The 22,910-nt window shown below is 38.1% G+C and overlaps 1 protein-coding gene across 4 annotated transcripts in view; it reads left to right on the top strand.

Moving 5' to 3' along the window:
* The window catches only part of ctnna1 (catenin (cadherin-associated protein), alpha 1), a 68,057-nt gene that overhangs the window by 12,524 nt on the left and 32,623 nt on the right, over positions 1-22,910 (top strand). For all 4 annotated transcript variants that reach the window (XM_007905551.2, XM_007905547.2, XM_007905548.2 and 1 more), the window contains exons 4-7: positions 3,308-3,474; positions 3,981-4,100; positions 4,818-5,087; positions 7,956-8,159. In XM_007905551.2, coding sequence (XP_007903742.1) covers positions 3,308-3,474; positions 3,981-4,100; positions 4,818-5,087; positions 7,956-8,159 — 761 coding nt within the window. The remainder of the gene's footprint in view (positions 1-3,307; positions 3,475-3,980; positions 4,101-4,817; positions 5,088-7,955; positions 8,160-22,910) is intronic.

Genomic DNA, 22,910 nt, shown 5'->3' with positions numbered 1-22,910 from the left:
AGGGTGGAAGCAGAAAGTTAGTTGGGTGTCATCCGGATACATATGGAAGTTGACCCCATGTCTGCGGATGATGTCACCAAGAGGGAGCATGTAGATATTAAAGAGGAGAGGGCCAAGGACAGAGCCCTGGGGGACGCCAGACGTGACAGTGCAGGGAGAAACCGCTAGAAGCAACAAAGTGAAGACGGTGAAAGAGCTAGGAATCGAACCAGGCAAGGGCAGGTCCGTGAAGATTAAGTAAGGAGTATACACTTGGATTAGACTTTTATTTAAAGTTGTTTACTCTCCATTTGCAAAAAGACAGTTTTTATTACATGGGAATTTAAGGATATTTAACTAAGATCCTGAATGCTTCAGTGTGGGTAAAGTTTTGCCATGTTTTTAAATAATGGCTTTTTTATACCCAATTGTAGGATAGGCATTTCAAGAGAAATGCTTTTAAATTTATGTTGGTTCAGTCTGCAATCCTGTTCTAACAAGTGAGCTTCAATTTCTTGTGTGTCTCTAATTTCAGATTTGAACGTGATATGCTTTGCAACCAAAGCCCCATTTTAGCTAGACAGCGAATGGAAAGAGTAGTGAGATAGATTAATTCCTTACGTTGCATAGTCTATTACTGACTCTCACCAGCTGCTGCTCAGTGTCTGTATGCTTTTGTAGCCTCTACATTTGGTAATGAACAGCTGTTGTAGAAAAGTAGGCATTTCAAGTTTTTATATTCTTTTTGCAACTGACTGAAGCATATCAAGATCAAATCTAAAATGGCAGAATGATTCCTTGTACTCTAAATTCAGAGGAATACAGTTTCAAACAATAGAATTGCTGAAGCCTAGTGTCAATGAGGATAATTTGTGATTCAGAGTACTTGTATCAGTCCAATCATGTGAGGATTTTAAATAAAGGCCCAATAGGTTTTATGGACAGGATTATCTGCCAGTTAGCACATCTGTAGACTGAAACATTGATTTTTAGAAACTTAAATATTTGAGGAAAGAACACTTCATAGACACTGAAGTAATATAGATGCCAGATCATCCAATTGAGTTTCATATTAAAAAAAGATATAATCTGTTGTCTGTCTGGTCTGTTAAGTAAACAAGTGAGCTTTGTAGTGCAGTATTTTCCCAGACAGTTGTGAGCTGTTGGAACTGGCCAGTTCAAATATGGATCGATCAAATTTTGATTTGCAGTGAAATCTCATTAAACTATCTTGTATAGCTTGGTATCGGTGTTCTTTTTATTCATGCACAGATGTTTTTTGTATGGAGTTTATTGTGAAATTTAGGGGAAAGATTCATCTTAATTCAGGCACTACTAAGACTTTAACCTTTGTATTACAGATCATAAATGGTAGCTTCAAAAGAATGATGTTTCTAGGCTTTCCTGATGGAAACTTAAAACTGTCTGCAAGGGGTTCCCAGTAGTTATCTGGCCGATGCCCTTAATTCCCCATTCCCTGTGGTGAAGCAGTGTTCTTTGTTCCAGCTTGGGAAGTTTCTGATTACCACCATTTGTTCATGCCCTACTACTCTGAAAGCTGTGTGTTGGTAAGGGAGCATTCCTTGCAGTTTTTTTTAGTTAAGATCCCTCGTTTCAGCTTATTCACACCTATTCACCAACTTGTTGAATACTGCAAGTTGTAGTGATTTTTTTTCTGTTTGTGTTTTCTTGTGCACAGTCAAATAACAACAGTTAAAATGAAAACCCTTTTGTTCTTTATTTCTGGTCTACCACACCCAGTTTTCACCACCCCCCTCCAGCTATTGGATACTCCATTGACCTCATCCTTAGGAAATGTTTCATACATGGGTAAATAGATTGAAGTCAACAACAGGCTTACATTTCTGAATGAGTGCTGTTGATGGTGTCTGAGGGAGTTACTGTACTAATCAGCATGGATTTCTGAGCCTGATTGATACCTCTATACTAATGATGATCAGACCTGAGTAATCCAATATCCTATTATTTTCAACATCTAGTGTTCAGACAAAATATAAATTGAAAAAATAAAATGTTGATTTTTTAAAAGTCATCTGCATTTGTTGCTTAAGTATTTTTTGTTTAAAAGTGAGTAATGGATGCTTGCATTTAATGTTTTTTTCAGTCACTGACAGTATAGTGGCATTCAGCATTACTAACTTAACTGTTTCATTAACTTTCCAAAGTTGGAGTTCAGCCAGTTTTGACGTAGATTAGTGTACACCGGATAAAAAGAATATTAACTTTGTGACTCTCTGACGAATACAATAGGCGGCAATTGTGATTTTTAACGTTTTGTAGTTCAGCAAAACAAAGGCAGAAGTGGAAGGGACTTTTAGTGCTGACCACAGTTGAGTGAGTCTATAGGACATTGTATTTCCACTGAAATTAACTCATGGAGGGAAGTGGGTTGGAGAGTCTTGCTTTCCACAAAAAGGAAACTGCGGCTGTGTGGAATTTAGAGCCAAGTCATTTTGTTGTAATGAATATCATTCTGGCAGCCTCGTCTTTAATTGCCTTGCTGTTTGGGTGTATGTATCAATCTTGTCTGCTGTAGCAATCATACTTGATTTATTGCCCATCTTTTACTTCCATTATAGCATGTGCAGTAATTGGGATATGCTTCACTGAAGTAGAAAATCACAAGCCTATGTCATATGCAAGGATTTGGTGGGGAGGGGGAGGCAAGAGAACAGGATCATAGGGGAGTGCAGGTGAAGAATAAATTAGGATGTTAAAGAGTGATTTATAGATAGATACTTCAGAAGTATCTGTCAGGTGTTGTCTGACCTGGCAACAAAAACGGTATCTAATACTCCAGATGCTGATTCAGTTTGAGCCCAACTGACTTGACAGTATAGCATCCCCTTTTGTTTACCTTGTTTATTGTTGCCTCATAATGTTTTGACATGGTAAGCAGCTAGGCAAGTAACACCCCTAGGTCTCCCACAATCATGTGTTCAGAGTGACGCGACCATTAATTTATAGGTGCTGCTGTTAATGCTCTCGGGATGTGAATGCAATGTGTAGCATTCTGTTAAAAAAGATAAATGGAGATCTGATCGCCAAACCCGCCCAAACAAGCAGAAGTACCAGGCAAAGAGAGAAAGATACCAGAATTTAAGAAGCACCAGCAGAACCATAATGGGATTGACATCATTCAAGTGTTCACTCCTAAAGCAAAAATGAACTTAATGTACTTTGAGGTGGAAGGGTGCCTTGCCCTGGTTCAAATACACTCTTAACTTTCATAAATGGATCTAATACTGCAACTTGAATTAAAATGTTATTGTAGGTAATTATTCTCGGTATAATCGTTGTACTACAGGTGAATCAATGAGAAGTGCTTCATCAGAGTTTGCAGATGATCCTTGTTCTTCTATGAAGCGTGGGAACATGGTGCGGGCTGCCCGAGCTTTGCTGTCGGCTGTCACTCGTCTCCTTATCTTGGCTGATATGGCGGATGTTTACAAGCTCCTTGTACAGCTGAAAGTAGTAAGTTATTTTGACAATTGTTTGCATTTAAGTTTTAATGTACACCAGTTAGCTAGCTGTTCTAATCTTTTGTATTTAATGTTTTAATTAAATGATTTTTTTGGGGCTCTACATATATTAAACTTGTACAAAGAAGAAAGATTTTTATTCGGTCTTCTTGAAAATGCAGCAGGAAGTTTCTGGGGTATTTTAACAACATGGAAAAAAATTCCTTTTGGCTGAAGTTTCAACCTCTAGATATTGGGTAGGATCCTATTGACGTGAGCCTGCCCAGCTGGCAGAAATTAACATTAGTACAATTTACTGGTTGAGAAGAAAAATTGAATGTTTGTATCCTGCCTGAAAGTTATCATTGATGTGTGGAGTCCTTTTTTCCTAAAGGAAACATTCCTTTTATCTAAACTGTTTAGAGTTTTTGTGTAGTATGCCTTTTGATATTTATATAAATAGAGGGTTAAGGAAATGTGTATGCAATTACTTTGGTATAATTTATTTTGTAAATATAGGTGGAGGAAACCCTTGTTAAAGTGAGAAATGCCAACAATGAGCAAGAGCTTGGAATACACTACAAAGCACTCAAACCAGAAGTGGACAAGCTGAATCTTATGGCAGCCAAAAGACAGCAGGTATAAATAGTAAGCAAGGAGAGAATTGGAAATTATCAATTCGAGGTATAAAAAAACACACTTGAGATAAATATCTGTGACCAGAGTGAGATTTTCTTTTCATGCAGTTGTGAATATGATGTAATCAACTCACCTTTTATATCCTGGTACTTTGCTAGCTAGTAACATGGGGGATCCTTTCAGCAGAGGCAGAGACTCTTCCCAATCTTCTCTCAATTCTCTGCCCAAGCTCCAGTTCTTTGGAAAGGCTAGTTACAGCAAGCAAGACACAAATCCAAATGCAGGGCAACCCCCATTAAAACCCAAGTATCATGTGGCTTCACTTAAACCGCTGGCGCTGTGTGGACTCTTGCTAACTGTTGTGCACCTGGCTTCCGCCACTGACGAACTGGCCTCTTGCACTGAAAAATGGTCTGCCTCTGGGTATTGGGTAGGATTCTATTGATGTAAGCCTGCCTAGCTGGCAGGAATTGATCAATGTACAATTTTCTGTTGAGAAGAAAAACTGAATTTTACTCAGAAAGTTAACATATTAATGTGTGAAGTCCAGACTACTCCATGCATTGCAGATCATGCCACTCAAGGTTGAAAAATTCAAAGCGCCTCCTTTGGGGAAATAAAGCAACTGAATTTGAAGTAAATGATAATATAGTATTGATGCTAATGTAATATCCAGTGTGAGTTCATGATGTAAGTGAACATTTTCACTTTTTTAAGGAATTGAAGGACATCCATCACAGGGATCAGATGGCTGCAGCACGAGGGGTCTTGCAGAAGAATATCCCTATGCTCTACACTGCTTCGCAGGCTTGCCTCCAACACCCAGATGTGGCTGCTTATAAAGCTAATCGGGATCTGATCTACAAGCAGCTGACGCAGGCAGTTACAGGAATTTCAAATGCAGCTCAAGCCACTGCATCCGAAGATGCCCACCTGGGACAGCAAAGTAGTGCTGGTGAACTCGCTGATGCTTTGAACAGATTTGATGTGAGTATATTTCAATTTAAAACTTCTTCAAGCAGCCAATAAGCTTCAGAGGACAGAGGCAGCTGTTCGGATACCATACAAATTAGTGCAGTTAACTTTCTATTCATTGTGCCAGGTAATGCAGATAGTATTATGGTAATGCAGTCTTGGTTGCCTTTGCTGAAATAACCAGCACAGTGCAAGCAAGTTCTGGAATGCTTAATGGGAATTAAATGGGAAAAGATGATAGTGATGCTTTTATATTGCCTACTTATTACTGTGCAACTGACTGACAAGATTCCTCTTGATATCTGCAATTGAGGGCTTTTCTTTCTAACTTAAATCCATCATCAAAATTGGGGGGATAGTATATTGGATAGAGCCCTGGCTGTATTGTCGGATAGAGCCCTGGCTGTATTTTCGGATAGAGCTGCAAGAAGTTCCAAGAGGACTACGGGAGTGGAGGTGGGAAAAGGGAATGGATTTGTATGTTGTCTGTCTGTCTTAGTGTATTTTTTTAATGAGTGTAAACTACACTTCAAGGTTTAATGAGCAGAAAATATTCTGAATTTTAAATTTTGCTTTTAAAAAGGCCTTTCATTTTCTTAATATTAAACATGTTCTACCAGGAGGATCTGCTATGGCAACATGTTTGGTTAAATGGTCATAGAATTGAAATCTTCAGCATTGGTTGATTACACCTAAATAACTCTTCAGTCCCAACAAATATCCAGATATGCTTAAATCTTAACTAATTGCTCAAAAGTTGTATTTAGAGAAAGCTGCACTGGCCTCTTAAATTGGATGTGAGCACGATTCTCTAAATTGAACTTCAATAGATACCCTAGCATTATATATTTGCTCTATTGCAGGAATGATTTGATGGTTTTGGCAAGAGTGTTGAATTTTGGTGGTGGTGGGGGGGATTATAAGCTATGGCAATCTTATGCTTGAACAAAAGATTTTTAAAATTGCTCACTTTTTGAATATTAAGTGATGAGTGTTATCTTGTGCATCTAAAATTATTATTGTGAAGGGATGTGAGGATTTGTGCTAAACTGAACCTATCTGGAGATGCTAAAAAGTACTTTTGGGGGTGAGTTTATTAATATGTGATTACATTGGATACAAGGTATTTTTCAGCTACTTGAGAAATTCAGACAGTTGTGGCCAATTCACAGTACTCTGTTCTAGAAGTGCTGATGTAAAACATTTAATGGAACCTTTTTAAAACTTCTCTTGCAAAAGTGAAATTGAAGTTCACATGCAATATGTGGATGTTGCTGAGCTAAGCAAATCATTGCAGCATTGACCTGTCAGCTAGTAGTATAACTATTAGCTCTTCTCTGAAGAACTTATTGAAGTTTCTTTTTCCTTTTCTCTATTAAGAGTATTCAGTGGATTTTTGTTCTGATTTTGGAACTGGAATTTCTTGGCTCGATCTGTTGCAGTACCTTTTAAATATTTTATTTCTCCTTAAGTAAATGTTCCTTCCAATGGTGTTTCTCTCTTTGTACTCTGCTGACTTTATCGTGTCTTATGCTGCATCTCAAAGTACAAGACACAGTAAATGTCAAGTGTTTTTGTAAACAACTCAGCAAAGCATTTCGCAGACATCAAGGTCTTGCAAAGAGCCATGTTGAATGACCAATGTCTGGAGGATTACTGTCCACGAGAACAACAACACAACAACAAAATTACATTTATAGAGCGCCTTTCATGTCGGGAGGACATCTCAAAACGCTGAACAGTCAGGTGTCACGGCCAGAGCATGGGGCAGGGGGTGTGGTGTAGGGGTGAGGGAAGGCAGAGAGGTGGGAGGGAGACCAAAGGCACGGTTAAAGAGAAGGGTCTTGAGACCGGCCTTGAAGGAGGCAAGGGAAGAAGCGAGGCGAAGGGACTGTGGGATGGTGTTCCAGAGTGTGGGGGCAGAGAGGCTGAAAGCCCGGCCACCGATGATCTTGAACTCGATCCTCTGGGGGATGGGGAACCAGTGGAGTCTTCTTATTGACTAGGGCCATGGGATCTTCAATATCTACTTGAGGAGAGGCAGATAACACCTTTGGTTTAATGCCTTATTCCGATAGCAATAGTTCACAATAGTGTCACAGCAAGGACTAAATATCTGCAGGAGAGATTATTCAAACATTATGTGGGTTTATTAGGAAATGTATCAGTTTGCAGGGTATGTGTACATAATCAGGTCAACGCTGTCAACGTTCTGCATGCAGGAATGGGTAGATATAGGTAGCCTTATCACTTGTGTGCAAGAAGGGGGATATCATGGAACTGCCATAAAAATGTGTAATCTGTTTTTAAAAAATTGTAGCGTTTTTATGATCAATCCTTTCAAATTGCTTTTGTCACACTAAGTAAAGTGCCTAATTGAGTTTGACCCAGCTACTTAAAGACCACGTTACCATAAAATGTATGCCTTGTTTGTGGATTTTCAAAGTTTTAAATGTTCTGGATAAAATAGTCTACCTTAATTTTAAGGGTGAGGAAGTACTCAAAATCTGCTTAAGTATATAATTAAGAATAAATCCTAGAATGAATTAATGTGCCTGCAGAAGCCAAGGATGAATTCTTGTACTGGGGAGAATGGAGATAGTGCTTTTAAGCCTTAGGCTATGTTTGAAGGATGATGGTGACTTTGCTACTATTGGTGTAGTTCAGAAATGTGAGCATTCGTAAATGTAAATGCAGGACAGCACTCAATATTCTCTTGCAATTTAAAACCATGCAGTGTGAACTGATCCATGGGCAGGTAATCCCATAATAACTGAATCACCAGAGAATGCATCAATTAAAAATGAAGATCTTGGGAGTAAAGGTAAGGCTGCTAAGGCAGAATGGTTCTGTTAAACTTTTTTTGCTTTTCCCACTTAGAAACAAATAATTGTGGATCCCCTGAGCTTCAGTGAGGAACGCTTCAGACCATCTCTGGAAGAGCGACTTGAGAGCATCATTAGTGGGGCAGCACTAATGGCAGACTCCTCTTGCACACGTGACGACAGACGTGAACGCATCGTGGCTGAGTGTAATGCAGTGAGACAGGCATTGCAGGACTTGCTTTCTGAATACATGGGCAATGTAAGTTGGATAGTTTCTGTCAACTTTTTAATCTTTATGCCAGCCCTTCAATTTTACCAAAAAGACAGAAGTAAAATATGATTGTTTAGTTACATTGTTTTACAGGAGAAATTCCATGGGGGTGGGGGGGGAACTATAATATCCATCAGGGAGGGAAAATATCAAACGCAGCTAGTTAAAATGGGAAGCGTATCAACTTTTAGTGGCACAAGTAAGTAATGAAGATGTTCTTCATTCCACTGACTGCCAAGTAATGGCTAACCATTTAGCTGTTTAACTTCAAAGTGTCATGACCACCTCATCCACCTTTCATGTTGAATGGTACAATTTAAATGAGAAAAAACGGAGATGATGGAAAGTGCAGGACAGCACTTTAAATCGGAAGAAACTGTACACTTCTTGAATGTCACGTTTTGTTCATAATTTCGTTATTGGATTAAAAAGCTTCCTGGTTATAATGTGCATCACTTAATGTTTTCACTAGCCCATGATTTCTAAAGACCCTGCTGTACAATGAACATTAGAATTGGTCATTTGAATCCTAGGCTATCTTTTGTTCTATTTCCCTCATGAGTTTATGCGTAATGGCACATTCTGGTGCAATATTATATGTATTTTTTAGTGCTCGGATTTGGTATGCAAGAAGCTGTTGAAGCTGTCAAAAATCTTTCATAGAAAATGGAACATTTTTTGATAATCCTGCCTGGTTTGACAAAAAAAATCTCACAAGTTGGTGGGAGGGAAGAGTGGTTAAATGATTTGCAAGCAAAGTGGGTTGAGGCGAGTTGTTTAGGTCTGGGTGGCTAAATTCTTGATTCAGTGTGGTGCTTAATGGATGTGGCACAAATTGTCAGAATTTGTATTTCAGAATCAACTCTTTTAATCTGAAATATTGCAAATAAATAGCACTACGAGCTGTGAATTATTTATAGCAAGTATTTGGAGTTTTTCAGAAGATTTTGCCTGGTACAGTATCTTAAATTCCATGACTAGAATAAAATGGGAAGTTATACTGATACAGCTTCAACAATCCTATATTTTAATAACTTGCAACAAGAGTTTCAGCTTTGACAATATGACACTTAAATTATTGTAACTTTTCCTAATGTTGGCAGACCCTGTGAGTGGTTAAGTGACTGTAATGGTGATCAACTTTCCACTTGACTGCAATTGTATGTTTTACAGTCCAAAAGGAATTGAAATAAAATGTTAGTGTCATTAGCTGAAGTAAATATGAGGGCTTGAGTGTAATTTGTGAATGATTGTCTGCCTATACTCGTCTGAGAAAATTGCATAAGATTTTTAAGTAAATTCACCACATATATCACATTGGAGATTTTAAGACTCTTTAATACTGTCTTTGGCTCTCTGAAACTTCATTTTTAAAATGAAGGGTATTCATGACTTGTGTTTTTTTAAAGAACAATAGTGCAACAGTTAGATTTAGTGCCTCATTCTGGAGTTCCAGGTTTGAATAAAACAACAACAAATATTACACTTGTGTATTGAGTGTCTTGGCAGTCAGGGGTTTAGTATAATAGGAAAAGCTGAGTCTGATTTGACATTCTCAGGAAGAAGAGGAGGGAGAATAGAATACCTGGATTTGCCTTCAATGGATGAATAAATCTTGCTGTTACAGCTGATGGATGCTGTTGAGTTAATGACATAGTTGAGTAGGAGACAGCTATGTACGTGTTCCAGTCGCCAACTGGGCAATTCATTTTCAAGTCTCTGAATTATAGCTTCCTTTCCTTCAAAATGAACTGTTGAATTCTGTTTCAAAGATGAGATGCAACCTATTCTGAGGCCTCTAAATTTACATCTGTTTACTATTTGTTGCATGAATAGTTGATAATTGGCAAATGCCTTGACTTCATGGCCTGATGCAAATCTGTACAGAATTTTAATTGAGTCTATCGCCATTATTGTGATCGCTTTCCTTCTTCCCCCTTCATTTTTTACACTTTGACGACTATTGCCAAATTCATAAAATGTTTGGAAAATCTTCAGGCTTCACCAGGGATATCTCTATACTTTTTTGCCTATTTATTCAAGTTGTAATTTTGGAGTACAATGAATAAAACTCTTTCTTTCTGCTTTAAAACATTGAAAGGCTGTTAGCAACTTAACTACAAAGGTAATGCATTTCTCTAAATCCTTCACTACAATATAATACAAATTACATTTGTAAAGTGCCTTTCATGTTGGGAAGACATCCCAAGGAGCTGAACAGTCAGGGATTAGGGCTCGAGTAGGGGGGAGGGTGGAGGATTGGAGGGTGGCTGAAGAGGAGGGTCTTGAGGTGTGCCTTGAAGGAAGCGAGGGAGGGAATGAGTCGAAGGGAATGTGGGATGGATTTCCAGAGGGTGGCGACAGAGAAACTGAAGGCCCAATTGCCGATGGTGGCTCCCCATCCCCCAGAGGATTGATTTCAAGATCCTCATCCTCACCTACAAGGCCATTCACGGCCTTGCTCCCTCCTACCTCTCCAACCTACTATCCCCCTACCTACCTGCCCGTACCCTCCGTTCCTCTGGCTCCGGTCTCCTCCACGTCCCCCGCCCCAACCGCCCTACCATCGGTGGTCGGGCCTTCAGCCTCTCAGCCCCCAGGCTCTGGAACTCCATCCCCCAGTGCCTTCGCCTTGCTTCCTCCCTTTCCTCCTTCAAGGCCGGTCTCAAAACCTTTCTCTTTGACCGAGCCTTCAGCTCCCCTCTCGACTCTCTTCCCCCTCCTCGCTCCCTCCCTTCCCTCCCTTTACCCTGACCATTTCCCCCCTCCTCGCTCCCTCCCTTCCCTCCCCTCACCCTGACCATTTCCCCCCTCCTCGCTCCCTCCCTTCCCTCCCCTCACCCTGACCATTTCCCCCCTCCTCGCTCCCTCCCTTCCCTCCCCTCACCCTGACCATTTCCCCCCTGCTCGGGTCATGACCCAACTGTGCAGCGCCTTGGGACGTCCTCCTGACGTGAAAGGCGCTTTATAAATGGAATCTTGTTGTTGTTGTTGTTGTGGTGGACCTGGCAGGGAACATGGAGCAGGCCGGGAGCTGCTGAGCAGATGGAATGGACAGGTTGATAAGGGGGTAAGAGGGGGCAAGGCCATAGATGGTCTTGAAGGTGAGGATGAGGATTTTGAGTTTGATCCTGTGAGGGATGGGGAGCCAGTGGAACCGGGTGAGGGTGGGTGTGATTGGGTCACGGAGCCTAGTGCAGGAGAGAACATGAGCTACAGACTTCTGGATGATCTGCAGCTTGTGGAGGGAAGAATTGGGAGGGCCAACAAGCAGGGAGTTGGCATAGTTGAGCCTACCATTCGCAACAGGGTTTATTTTGCTCAACAGATTAGTTGAGTTCACTTTGTATGTGTATTATAGGAGAAGGTGCCATGCTGTGCTTGCCTGCTTATTGCTCTAATATTAAGAATGTTGGCACAAAGTATGTTGAACACTGTTTCCTCCCTCATGCTGGCAGGATTATAATGCTGGTAATTCAGAGTTCTTGTATTTTCAATATAAGTGGCTTTGAGGGTCTTGTGCGTCTGTGCACGCAGAATGGTTCTGCATTTGGAAGAAGCAAGTCCCCAATGTTATCCCATTTTATAATTTCATATTGCTAGCAATGCACAGAAGGTTTGAATTGATTTGTCTTAATTGCACTATATTAGAGAATTGTTCTAAACAGCTTGAAGATAAAATGGTAGATTATGCCATTGAAAGTGTGTTTCAAAATGATGCTCAAGTGTATGTTAAAAGGATAATTTTGTGGAAAATGTCAGTTGAAATGGAGGTAATGACAAATGATTGAAGTTTACATAATTTCTGGTGCCTATAGAATATATATGAGATTTGGAAGTGTTAATGTTTCAATGCTTACTTAAGACCTAGCCTGATGTTTTATTTGTAAAATTTAGATGGTGATTTGTGTTCTTTGTTGCATTCATTTAAATGCAACTTTTCAGCCAGTTTGTCGAATCATTTTAGTATTACACCTACATGTGTAAAATATACAAATTGAATAGCTGCATCCTTGATGCCACTTGCCTAGGAGGTGAATTAATAAGAATTATGCAAAAGTGGGCGAGCTTCCAATCTGGGGCTGGGGAAAAGAGGCGGTATGGAAGAGGGGAGAATTCACTGGAATAGTGTGCACCTTTGCTACCTGTATCAATGCAAAACCAACATGATCTTTCAGTTCCAAGCAGTGTAAAGCCTAGTCTATGAGGTCTTTTTCCTCCTGATAGTTAAAATACCTTTGGCTCTCCAAGTAGAAACCTTTTAAGATCTGTTATGACTTACAGTTGTTTCAACTGTAAATTGCAGCCTGTGGTGCTTCACTTTGAATTGTATACTTGAAATAAAGTGATGGGCTCTTACCTGGCGTTTTGTGGTCAAGATCCTCAATAGATGGACAGAGTTGCTGCAGTACCTTGAGTGGAAAATCTTTACTACCAAAACTCCTTTGGAAGAATAAACGGTTTGGTTAGAGATATGTCTTATCGATCTTCTGACCCTGGAGTTGCAGTTGGTGTGCAGGTGCTCATGATTTAAACCAGCCATGTTGGTTGATGCTTGATCTCTTGGTGTATTGGCTGGAAGCTCTATTATGATGTCAATCTCCTTAAATACACTTTCTGCTAGGAATTTTTCTGCTGAAGCTTCTCAGCAAAAATCTAATTGTGGAAGCTTTTACCTTTAGGCAGGCTGCCAGAGAAATCTTAACCACCCAAATGTTTGATCCTGACCATTCCTGTAATGCTTCCAAGTCTTGTGTGTTTTATTACAGAAATCACTTTTCTTCTGGGTTTATGATTTTGTTATTAAAAGGAGTGCAGTTTGAGAATGTATATGAGTGCATTTTTCAGAAAACAAAATCCATAAATACAGCTGTCTACTCGTGTTGTGTTCTTGCTGGCCAGCCTTTAGATAGACAGATACTGTATGCCTTTGCAGATAGGGCAGCAGATGCGTGATTACTCTTTGACTGCTGTGTCCCTGACCTTCTACAGAGGAAAGCAATTTGTTTGCTGACAGCGCTAAGTAATGAAATGCATCGGTAAGATATTGTGGTTTCTAGGACTGACTATCAGTTGTAATTTCATAGAAACGTCAGATGCTATGGTATGTCAGTGTTACAATCTCAAGGGTATGTTTATGATTTTTTTCTAGGTGCATAGGTGACTCACTAATCCCATTCGGGAATCTCTTCCATACAAAGTTATTTTTTGTAAAATTTAATTCCTGACTTTGTACTGATAACACAAATCCTCTCAGACTATTGCTATCTGAAATCAAATGTAAATCTTTTGTGCCAATCTTTAAATATTTTGTTCTAATCTGTGGGTTTAAATAATAATAGGGGGTAATAATCCCTCTAAAAAGAAAAACAAAATGGTCACTTGACTGTTTGTGGATCATTGCTGTTCGCAATTGGCAGCCTTGATTTGCCCACAAAATACGGTCAATCCACTTTACAATATATTCTGTGATGCGCTTTAAGATGTCTCAACAATGTGATAAGGTGCGATATCAAATGCAAGAATTATTATTATTAAAATGTTAGTGCATTCATCAAAAATATTTGTAGGTTTCTACTGTGAATTGCAAGTATGTTTGTTAAAACTGCATAAGTGCTAAAAGTAGTTTTCCGATTATCCAATTTCCCATTTCTTAATGCAATAATTTTTAATATTTTGTTGGTTGCTGTAGCTGTATGAAGTTTTTCTATCTGATCTCCATATTATGAAGCTATGAATTTAATAAACACCATTAAATCTCTGTGTTACTCATACTGACAAAGAACATCACTTTGATCTGTACTGCTATTTGACACAAGTTCTGCTTCAACAATAAAATAATAAATGTGTTAGGAAAAACCTTTACCTAATTTTTCAAAACAAATATTCCCAACATTCTCTTCAGATTAATTACATTTAAATAAAATCTTGACTTTAAAACATGCAGTCTTCCATGAAAAGTGTTCAAGGAAGTTTGAAACTGTTTGGCTGGAGTTGAGAATTAAACATTTAACAGATATTGTTTTTATAACAAACACATTTACCAACCTCAGTCTGTTGCAAACGAGTTTTAAGTTTGTTTTAAAAATAGAGCACTATCACAGAATCTTGTTTTCGGTCTATTGTATTCTTGTGAATAAACAACTAATTATTAGTTACTCTGGAAGTAGACAATGTCACACAGCAATGTTATTTCTTAATAGGAAATATAAATCCTGCATCATGTTAATGTAATAAGGCTCCAGCTTCTGTTGTAATCTATTTGTTCAAATAAATCAACACATTTAGATAAATATTCACATTTATGTTTCGCTGAAATATGCAGAATATCACTGGGAAACAAGATTTCTGCCATTTTAAGAAGCAAATGCACCTTAATTAGTACCTTAATAAAAATCTACATAAGATTGGAATAATCAACTTCACCTATGAAAAATGTTTTGACATAACCATTGATGGTCACTGCAATATTTTTAATTTGGCACCCCCTAGGAATCGATGTGCATTGATTTATCACGCTGCACTTTCACAGTAGTCTGAATGGAGACCTATACTGACAAAAGAAAAGGATCTAAGTTTTTACCTTTGTTAGATTAATGACTTGCATTGCTCTTTGGTCTGTGCCCACATCTGCATTCTTTCCAAAAATGGACATAATTTCTTCAAAATAAATACAAATAATTTGGTCACTCAATCCACAACTGTTGGGGGACACTGCTGTGCGCAATTGGCCACTGCGTTCCACCTACAAAATGTACAGTCAATTCACTTTATAGTATATTGTGAAGTACTTTGAGATTTCTTGAAGATGTGATAAGGTGCTATATCAAATGCAAGGATTATTATTATATTAAGAAAATGGTCAGAACATTGGTGACTTTTACAAACAATGTATTTCAATGTCAATTTTAGATTATAAAAGTGACTATTTTCATAGGAATTATTTAATGCTTTTGTTTCTTTTGATGGAGAGTATCTGCACATTGATGCACTGAAACGTGCTTACAAATAGTACTGTACATTTATATTATACTATAAAGTAGTACTGCTATAATTGCACTTCATGAATTTTAAAATTTTAACAAATTAGTTTTTATTCTGTTTATAACGATAATTTTGATCTTGTCAGAATTGTCAGTTTTCAACACCTGAACCATGCACATGCAGTCAAGACAGTAGTCTATGGAATAGAAGGGAAAATAACATTGTGAACTTTCCTAATTAAAATTCATGTCTTGTTCCTTGCACTTGAATTGACACAGGTGAAATTCTATTAGTCATTTTGCATTGTGCAGGGTGGTAAGACTGATGTATTTCAATCATTATTCACTGCTGTACTGGCTTCAGTTGCTGCTTCCAAATACACTACAGATTGCTTTTTGAGGATGGATGGTTGGCAAATGAAAGCTTTCAGGTTTCTACAAAACAGTGCCAGATCAATCAGTACACTGCACAACCACCTACAGATAATGTTGGTCAAGTTCCACTTTAAAGAATAGCACATACTTAAAACCCTTCCATTGCTGCAGTGTCATGCTAAGAAGGTTAATTGAGTTTAACTGCATGCGTGCAGGCTCTGCCTCGGCAACTGTTTTGATGAATTAATAAATATGTGCTGGCAATAAACATATTATACTTTTTTGTTGATGAGAAATTAGATCGATAAGTCCTTGCCAGTAAGCATTTTCCAGATTTATTAGTGAAAAGTAATGAATAATTGTGCAATGCTGCCACCTCAATCCTTGAACCCTGGGGCTTTGTTCAGTGCACTATAATTTATGTTCAATCACAAATGACGCAGTGTTAGTTGAATTCACTGAAGATTTTATATTCCGATTCTGGAAGAGTATTGGTAGCTCTTGGAACATTTGCTCAAGATAATTGCAATGAATATGCTGGAAGTGGTTTAACATGGCAATGCTTTGCACCAATCCTAATGTCACTATCTGATTCATTTTTGATCAACTGGATGTCTTGACTTGTGTGAAAATCCATCACCTGCTTAAGTCTCCAAACTAGACCGATTCCAAATATGCATGCCACCTACTATTGGAAACTTCCCTGTGACTGGAATGGAGTATGCATTCTGTGGCTGGAGGGATGCTTACATAATTCCAGAGAGTATTTGGTGCAGGTTGGCAAAAGCAAAGCTTAGGAATCCCAGTTTAACCAGCTAAATTGGATAGCTTGCTATTTGCACGCAGTATGGCAAGTACTGCTTGTTGAGCTAAGGACCACTCTATTCATCAGGGCTTTGGTTTGCAAGTTAACAGGAGTTAAGTAGAAAAGAATCCCTGCCTCTTGTGACTGATATGCCTGTCTGACTCATGCCAGCAACCCAAGCTGACTGATTTGACCAATGTTGACTAACCATTAGCTCAGCCAGATGTGTATCTTTTCATCCAAAATAGAGCAATTTTTTTTGAAAATCGTCATTGAGGAAAGCTCAACTTTCTTGAAATTGCATCAGTGCCATCATATCAAAAGTCATTTTGCTCCATTTTAATACTTTGCCATCAAATTCACATAGGAAGACAGAAATGCGTTAAGCCAATATCACTACTAGATTTCCTTTCCTACCAGAAATTCTGGCCCGACACCAATGCTATTTAGGAAGTAAGTCAAAAAAAAATCAGGAGGCATTGGGGTGTTTTTGTGAGAGAATCATCGGTGTATTATTAACCCCACACTCTTTTTACATATCTTCATGAGTTGTGTATAAACTCAACAAGCAGTTAGCTCCAAATGTTTTGTTTCTGAAATTAAAAGATAATTGCTAACTTGGAAGTGCAGTCTGGATTTGCATGAGTCTTTGGAATGCAATAACAGCTGAAGCATGACATTAAATTACCCCATCAGATAGCCAATTGACTCTCTTCTATCTTTAAAACTTTATTGCATGTCCAACCTGTTTGCGGGGCTAGGGAGAAAGTAAACACTGGAGCTCTGAAACAAATGCATCTACAATGAATGTTTCTGTGCATTTCCCTGGCCAATTGTATCACTGCTACTATGGATGAGGTCACTAAATTGGCACGGATTATGAATCAAACATCAGATATTTGGCATGTATGGCTAGGTGGATAACTACAAGTCGGTATAGCATGATCATTTAAGCAAAGAGTGGTGTATGGTTCTGCAGACAACAATAACCTATAGTATCTCATTTGGGCTTGACCCATGAGGTGAAATGAATGTCTTGAATTTGCTCTGATGTAGCAGTAATTTTGTTGCATAAAATCTGCTTATGACCTGCTGGGGGCAGTGTTGTTCCATTTTGAAAGGTGCCGGTGATATCGGTTCAGCATTCTGATGTATGTAGTTGTGACAACTACATTGAAATATTAAATATTTGGATCACTGGTAAGATCGTGTCCTTATTTTGTCCTTGTCCTTAATGCATGTCCTTATTTTGGAAAATGTTTCTCTGCTTTCTGAATTTAATTTATATCAACCAAGCTGTCGGAAGAAGTACAGTAGTTATAAGTCTCGTTATCCTTGGTATGTGCAGTCTGTCTGGTTATTGGGTTTTAAGCTCCTCTTTTCAATGACAAGTGATTGACAAATACAGTAGCAAGAAAACCATTACATTTTCAAGTACTGATTTCAATGAATGGTTTGAAAGACTGCTGTATTAAGAGATAACAAAGTACCTTGTGGTCTCCATCAACAATATGCTTTAAGTACAAGATATAGATGAGAAACGTTTACTAAATACTGTGTATAGAAGATGATTTTAAAGGTGGATAATGTTCGAATATAATTTGTCAGTCATTCAAATCCTGGTTACTCTTTGCTGGTGTTGGAATGTCTTATGTCTGTTGCTTTTAAAGAAAGATATTCTACATATCTATTATAAATTTCAATTAAATAACTAAATTGATGGTCATTCAATTAAACTAAATTGACGGTAATGTGATTTTCATACAACACTTAAAGGGCATTAAGGTACGCATTCATCTCTTGTAGTTTCAACAAGGATTTTTGTTTTTTATAAAACTTGCTATTACTCATGGAACTTTATTGATCAATTAACTTTGCATTGTTCAACACACTATAATTTGACAGAATATCCACAAAAATATGAATTTTGATCAATTGTAGAATTAATTAGCATTTTATATTACAAAACTTGCTTTTGTCTACAGACTATCATTTCTGAAATGGGTTTCTTAAACTCCTTACATTGAATTTTTCCTAATTTTTACCTTTCCACTAACAAAATACAGAGGCTTACCTTCAATTTTACCAGAAAGTAAATGATAAGTTTCTCTCATTTCTGATCTTTTGGGTTTTGGATGAATAACTCTCTCAAATCACTTGTTTATCAAATGAAAGTTAAGAAACTGTCAGTTTAAACAAGGTGGCACTTAAGGCTGCATGCATCAACAAATGGGCAATTTTAGAGCCAAAGGCAACTGTTATGTTGTTGGTAAACTGAGCTTCTGAACACTACCCTGTCCCCAGCAAAATAGTAAAGTAGCCATTTTAAAGTTAATTTGCTGCTTTAGAACCTGCCAAGCAATACAAATACAGCAATTTGAAGCATTATAACAATTTAGTAATTATATAAAGTCCTCCTCACCCCTATCAGTTCCCACCTCTCGCTTGGGTGCTGATATAGCATTGTTAAGCACTTTGAGGCATCTTCCTGATGTGAAAGATGCAATATGAATGTACTTGTAAATGAAACAATTCTATTAATGGATGCTAACGTTTAGCAAATGTAGAAAATTCTATGCCCTCTTACTTGATTATAAATGGGAAGTTGCAAAACAAAAATAAACAGATTGTTTGGAAATTTAAATCTACAATTGAATCAGATCAAAACGTTTGAGCCTTTGATGGAAGACGTGCAGGGGACATGCTGATTGATTGCTGCAGGTATCCTGGTTTAATTTCATATGTTCCCTACACTGATTAATAATCTTATCAGGACTGCTTAAAAATAATAATACAAATGAATCCTGTTAAAGTACAGGCACTAAAATTGGAATATTCAAGATGTAATAATGTTGTTAAAAGCCCAAATAAATGGTTCCTGTTTTGCCTAATAAAAGTAGTTATTTAATTACAAACCATTCTGAATTGAATCTTCTTCACTATTCTAAATTCAGTGTTCCCTTCTGAAATTGTTCGCCTGAAGGTGTTCATCCTGTGTTAGGATTGACACCAGTGGAACAAAAGTTGCTATTAATAGGTGACAGTATGGAACATTAGTGGGGTCATTACATCAGCACCCGATCCTTCAATTCCCTCATCCACCAACTATACATGCAGATTTTATAAAGATTTTATAAAGAAATTCATTGGATAGTGATCCAGCAGTGCGATCCTTGGCTCATTCTCTGTGCTCCAGCCAATGGACATTAAGTAGGAGTTTTACTGCTGCCACAGCTGAAGTCAAAATTGGTGAGAGAACCAAAGAACATTTGGCTTGGGTGACTCCTCAGTGATTTTTGACAACTAAGCTATATGGGAAGCAACTAGTGAGTAGTATCCATTTACTAGTGAGTAGTATCTGAGCTTTGGAAATCCCATTTTGAAAGTTCTTTTTTGATTTTCTGATGAGCATTAAAATTGATCTGCAAGCTATTGTGAACATTATGTCCAAGATTGATGCTCATCAAGATCACTTTATTTTAGCCCATGAAAAACAATGATCTTCATCTTCAGTGCTATAGATGATTGGAAAAGGTGGTCTTAAGTTATATAGACATAGGAACATAGGAATTAGGAGCAGGAGTAGGCCATTCGGCCCCTCGAGCCTGCCCTGCATTCAATAAGATCATGGCTGATTTTCTAACCTAACTCCATCTGCCCGCCTTATCCCCACATCCCTTAATCCCTCTAACCTTTAGAATTCTATCAATCTCAGTCTTGAATATGTTCAAGGAATGAGCACCACCTTCTGGGATAGAGAATTCCATAAATTTACTACCCTCTCAGCGAAGAAGTGTTTCCTCAACTTGGTTCAAAAAGGCTGACCCTTAATCTTAAGACTGACCTCTAGTTATGGATTTCCTACCAGGGGAAACAGTCTCACACTGTCTACTCTGTCAAGCCCCATAAGAATCTTATGTTTCTACAAGATCACCCCTAATTCTTCTATATTCTAGAAAATATAGGCCTAGTTTACTCAACCTATCATAGGTCAATCCCCTCATCCCAGGAACTAACCTAGTGAATCTATGCTGCATCCCTCTAAGGCGAGTATGTCCTTTCTTAAATAAGGAGACCAAAATTGCATACAACATTCTAGGTGCAGTCTCAGCAAGGCCCTATACAGTTACAGCAAGACTTCCCTACTCTTGCATTCTAACCCTTTTGCAATAAATGCCAACATGCCATTAGCCTTCTTTAGGCACTTACAGAAGTTCTTTATACATTTACAGAAATGTCAATTAAAGCTGGCCATTTTTCTTCCATGGGGTGGGGGGGAAACTACAACCGTTGAATAGATCATTTGTCAGTTGTAAGTGTGCATCTGTAGATAAAACATATGTGTTCCTTGTTCTTTCTGGAGGTAGTTGTCAGAAGTTGCTTTTGTTTTACACAACCAATATGACGCCCAGGAAAAANCATTAAATGCAAATCTAGAAAATTAATGCATTCAATGTAAATTTAGAATTCAAAAAATAACTACTATTCAAAGAACTGGTAGTGAAGAATCATTAATATGAGCCCAATCTAGTTGAATTTTTTCTTTTTTTGCACCCAGCCTTAGCATAATTCACTCCAAGATCAAATCTAGGCGAAGCAAGATCAAGCTCCACATGTTCTCTAAACACAGACCTTAATCCCAATGTAAGCACACGTCTCTAATGTGCCTGTGACATTGTCGGTGTTCCACACCATTACCTTTCTGGCCTATCTGAGTTAACCTATCAATTCAGGCAGACCGCTGCAGACTTCGGTCTGTTAGTGTTGCTAACACGTAAACCTGATTTAAACACGTTTGCTTGCCTTACTTCTGAATCTTGCCAGCAAACTGTCAAAAGTTGCAACCGTTGGTGAGATCAAGGAAAAATTTATGCTAACTCAAAACATTGGTTTGGGCTTTATTGTATCTAAAATACAGTACATAATTATGTAAAATTTTAAAATATACATAAATGACTTGCGCCACTCTGTTATTGACTAACTTATATAAGCTGTGTACAGACACGCCATGCATTTTGTGCATTTATATCCAACCCTTGTGCTCTATCCTAATTTCACTGTATATTGCTTTCTGGTCCCTTTCATTCTTGATTTTTGTGGACCTGTAGCCCTTCCATTTGCTCTCCCGCAATTCAGCCTACTGCTGTTTATCCATTATCACTGAACTTGATTTGGGGCTGTTTATTTTTTACATGTTCATTTTACTCATCCCTGACTTTTGCCTCCTTTCTGCAGCCTCTCTGTGGGGCATTGATTTTTGTCTTCCCCTCTCTTTATGTTGCCCCATCTTGTTCATTGTACATTCAGCTGATTCTCTGCCATCCTTCCAACTCTCATCTGTGCTGTTGCCTTGCTTCTCCTCCAGCTGTGCTACAGCAGCTTTGATCACCCATTCTATTTACCATAAATGTCCATTTGAACTACCATTTCTAGTTTGACTTGGTAGCACCTTGAATCCTTCTGATGCATTATTCCTTATAAATTTGTTTAATGAAGGATTTCATATGGATACTCTGCCATTTTGCAGAAGCACAACTGGATGAAAATTGTCTCAGGAAGTCACAAATGGCAACACAACGAATGGGTTAGGTTGCACATCACAAGAACAGTGCAGTACATCAGTGAGGGCTGCTAGTTGGATTTCTGCACGTATGCACAGCGCTGGTGAAGTCACGAACCCAGAAGCACTAATCAATGAGTTGCTTGCTCATAACTTGGCTTCGGATTTCTGGATCCCAATGATATAGTGGGGTTCCCTCTGTAATGCATTTTCACCCCCAGTAAGCAGCCCTGATTAATTTGCTGCTATTTTTGATCTTAGTTTTCACCATCAAATTTGTTCTTTTTTCTTATAAGCTTGAAAGGAAGTTTATTGTACAGGTGAAATAATCTTAACAATTCTGATGAATGCATAGAAATCAAATATCCATTTCAAAGGTGCTTTGCTTAATATGTCCAATAAGGCTTTGACCAGTTAATCCAATAAAACATCACTTACCCTGTTGATGGAATGTCCAGAAATCCTATCTTGTTTCATTTCCAGTTTACTTTTTAAGCATAAACTTATCTTTCAAATCCTTCTGGTTTTCTGCTATATCAAAACAGTTGGAAGCTGCTATTTCAAAGTGAGCCCAACGCTGAATAACCACAAACGCAATAGCTGACTAATCGTAAGGTTCTGGTCAGCTGGGATACATTTTCCTTTTTGGACGATGAGAAGAAAACTGATACCATAGTCACAACATTTGATCTTAAGTGACTGACATCCCCTGCTTACTTAAAACTGCAGGTTATAATCCATTTTTTTTTAAAAAAAGCATTACATGACGATATTTGAAATAATTGTGTCCACAGGATTTGCTTCTGGTAATAAGTAATGCACAGCGTACAAAAAATTTAACTTAAGTGGCCAAAGCAAATCACAGACTAAAGAAATATAGGCTGAATTTAGTTCATGACATTAGGTAAAATTTACAGTAAGAAAGCAAGTGCCAAAATTTGGTAATTTTATTCTGCAAATAAAAAATTCAATCTTATAGTTCAAAGTTGAAGGTATTTTACTCACAGATTTCCCAT

This window comes from Callorhinchus milii, unplaced genomic scaffold, assembly GCF_018977255.1.
Source record: "Callorhinchus milii isolate IMCB2004 unplaced genomic scaffold, IMCB_Cmil_1.0 Scaffold13, whole genome shotgun sequence".
NCBI classification, from domain to species: Eukaryota; Metazoa; Chordata; class Chondrichthyes; order Chimaeriformes; family Callorhinchidae; genus Callorhinchus; species Callorhinchus milii.
The sequence above is the reverse complement of the archived record's forward strand: the minus strand, read 5'-3'. Positions and strand labels throughout refer to the sequence as shown.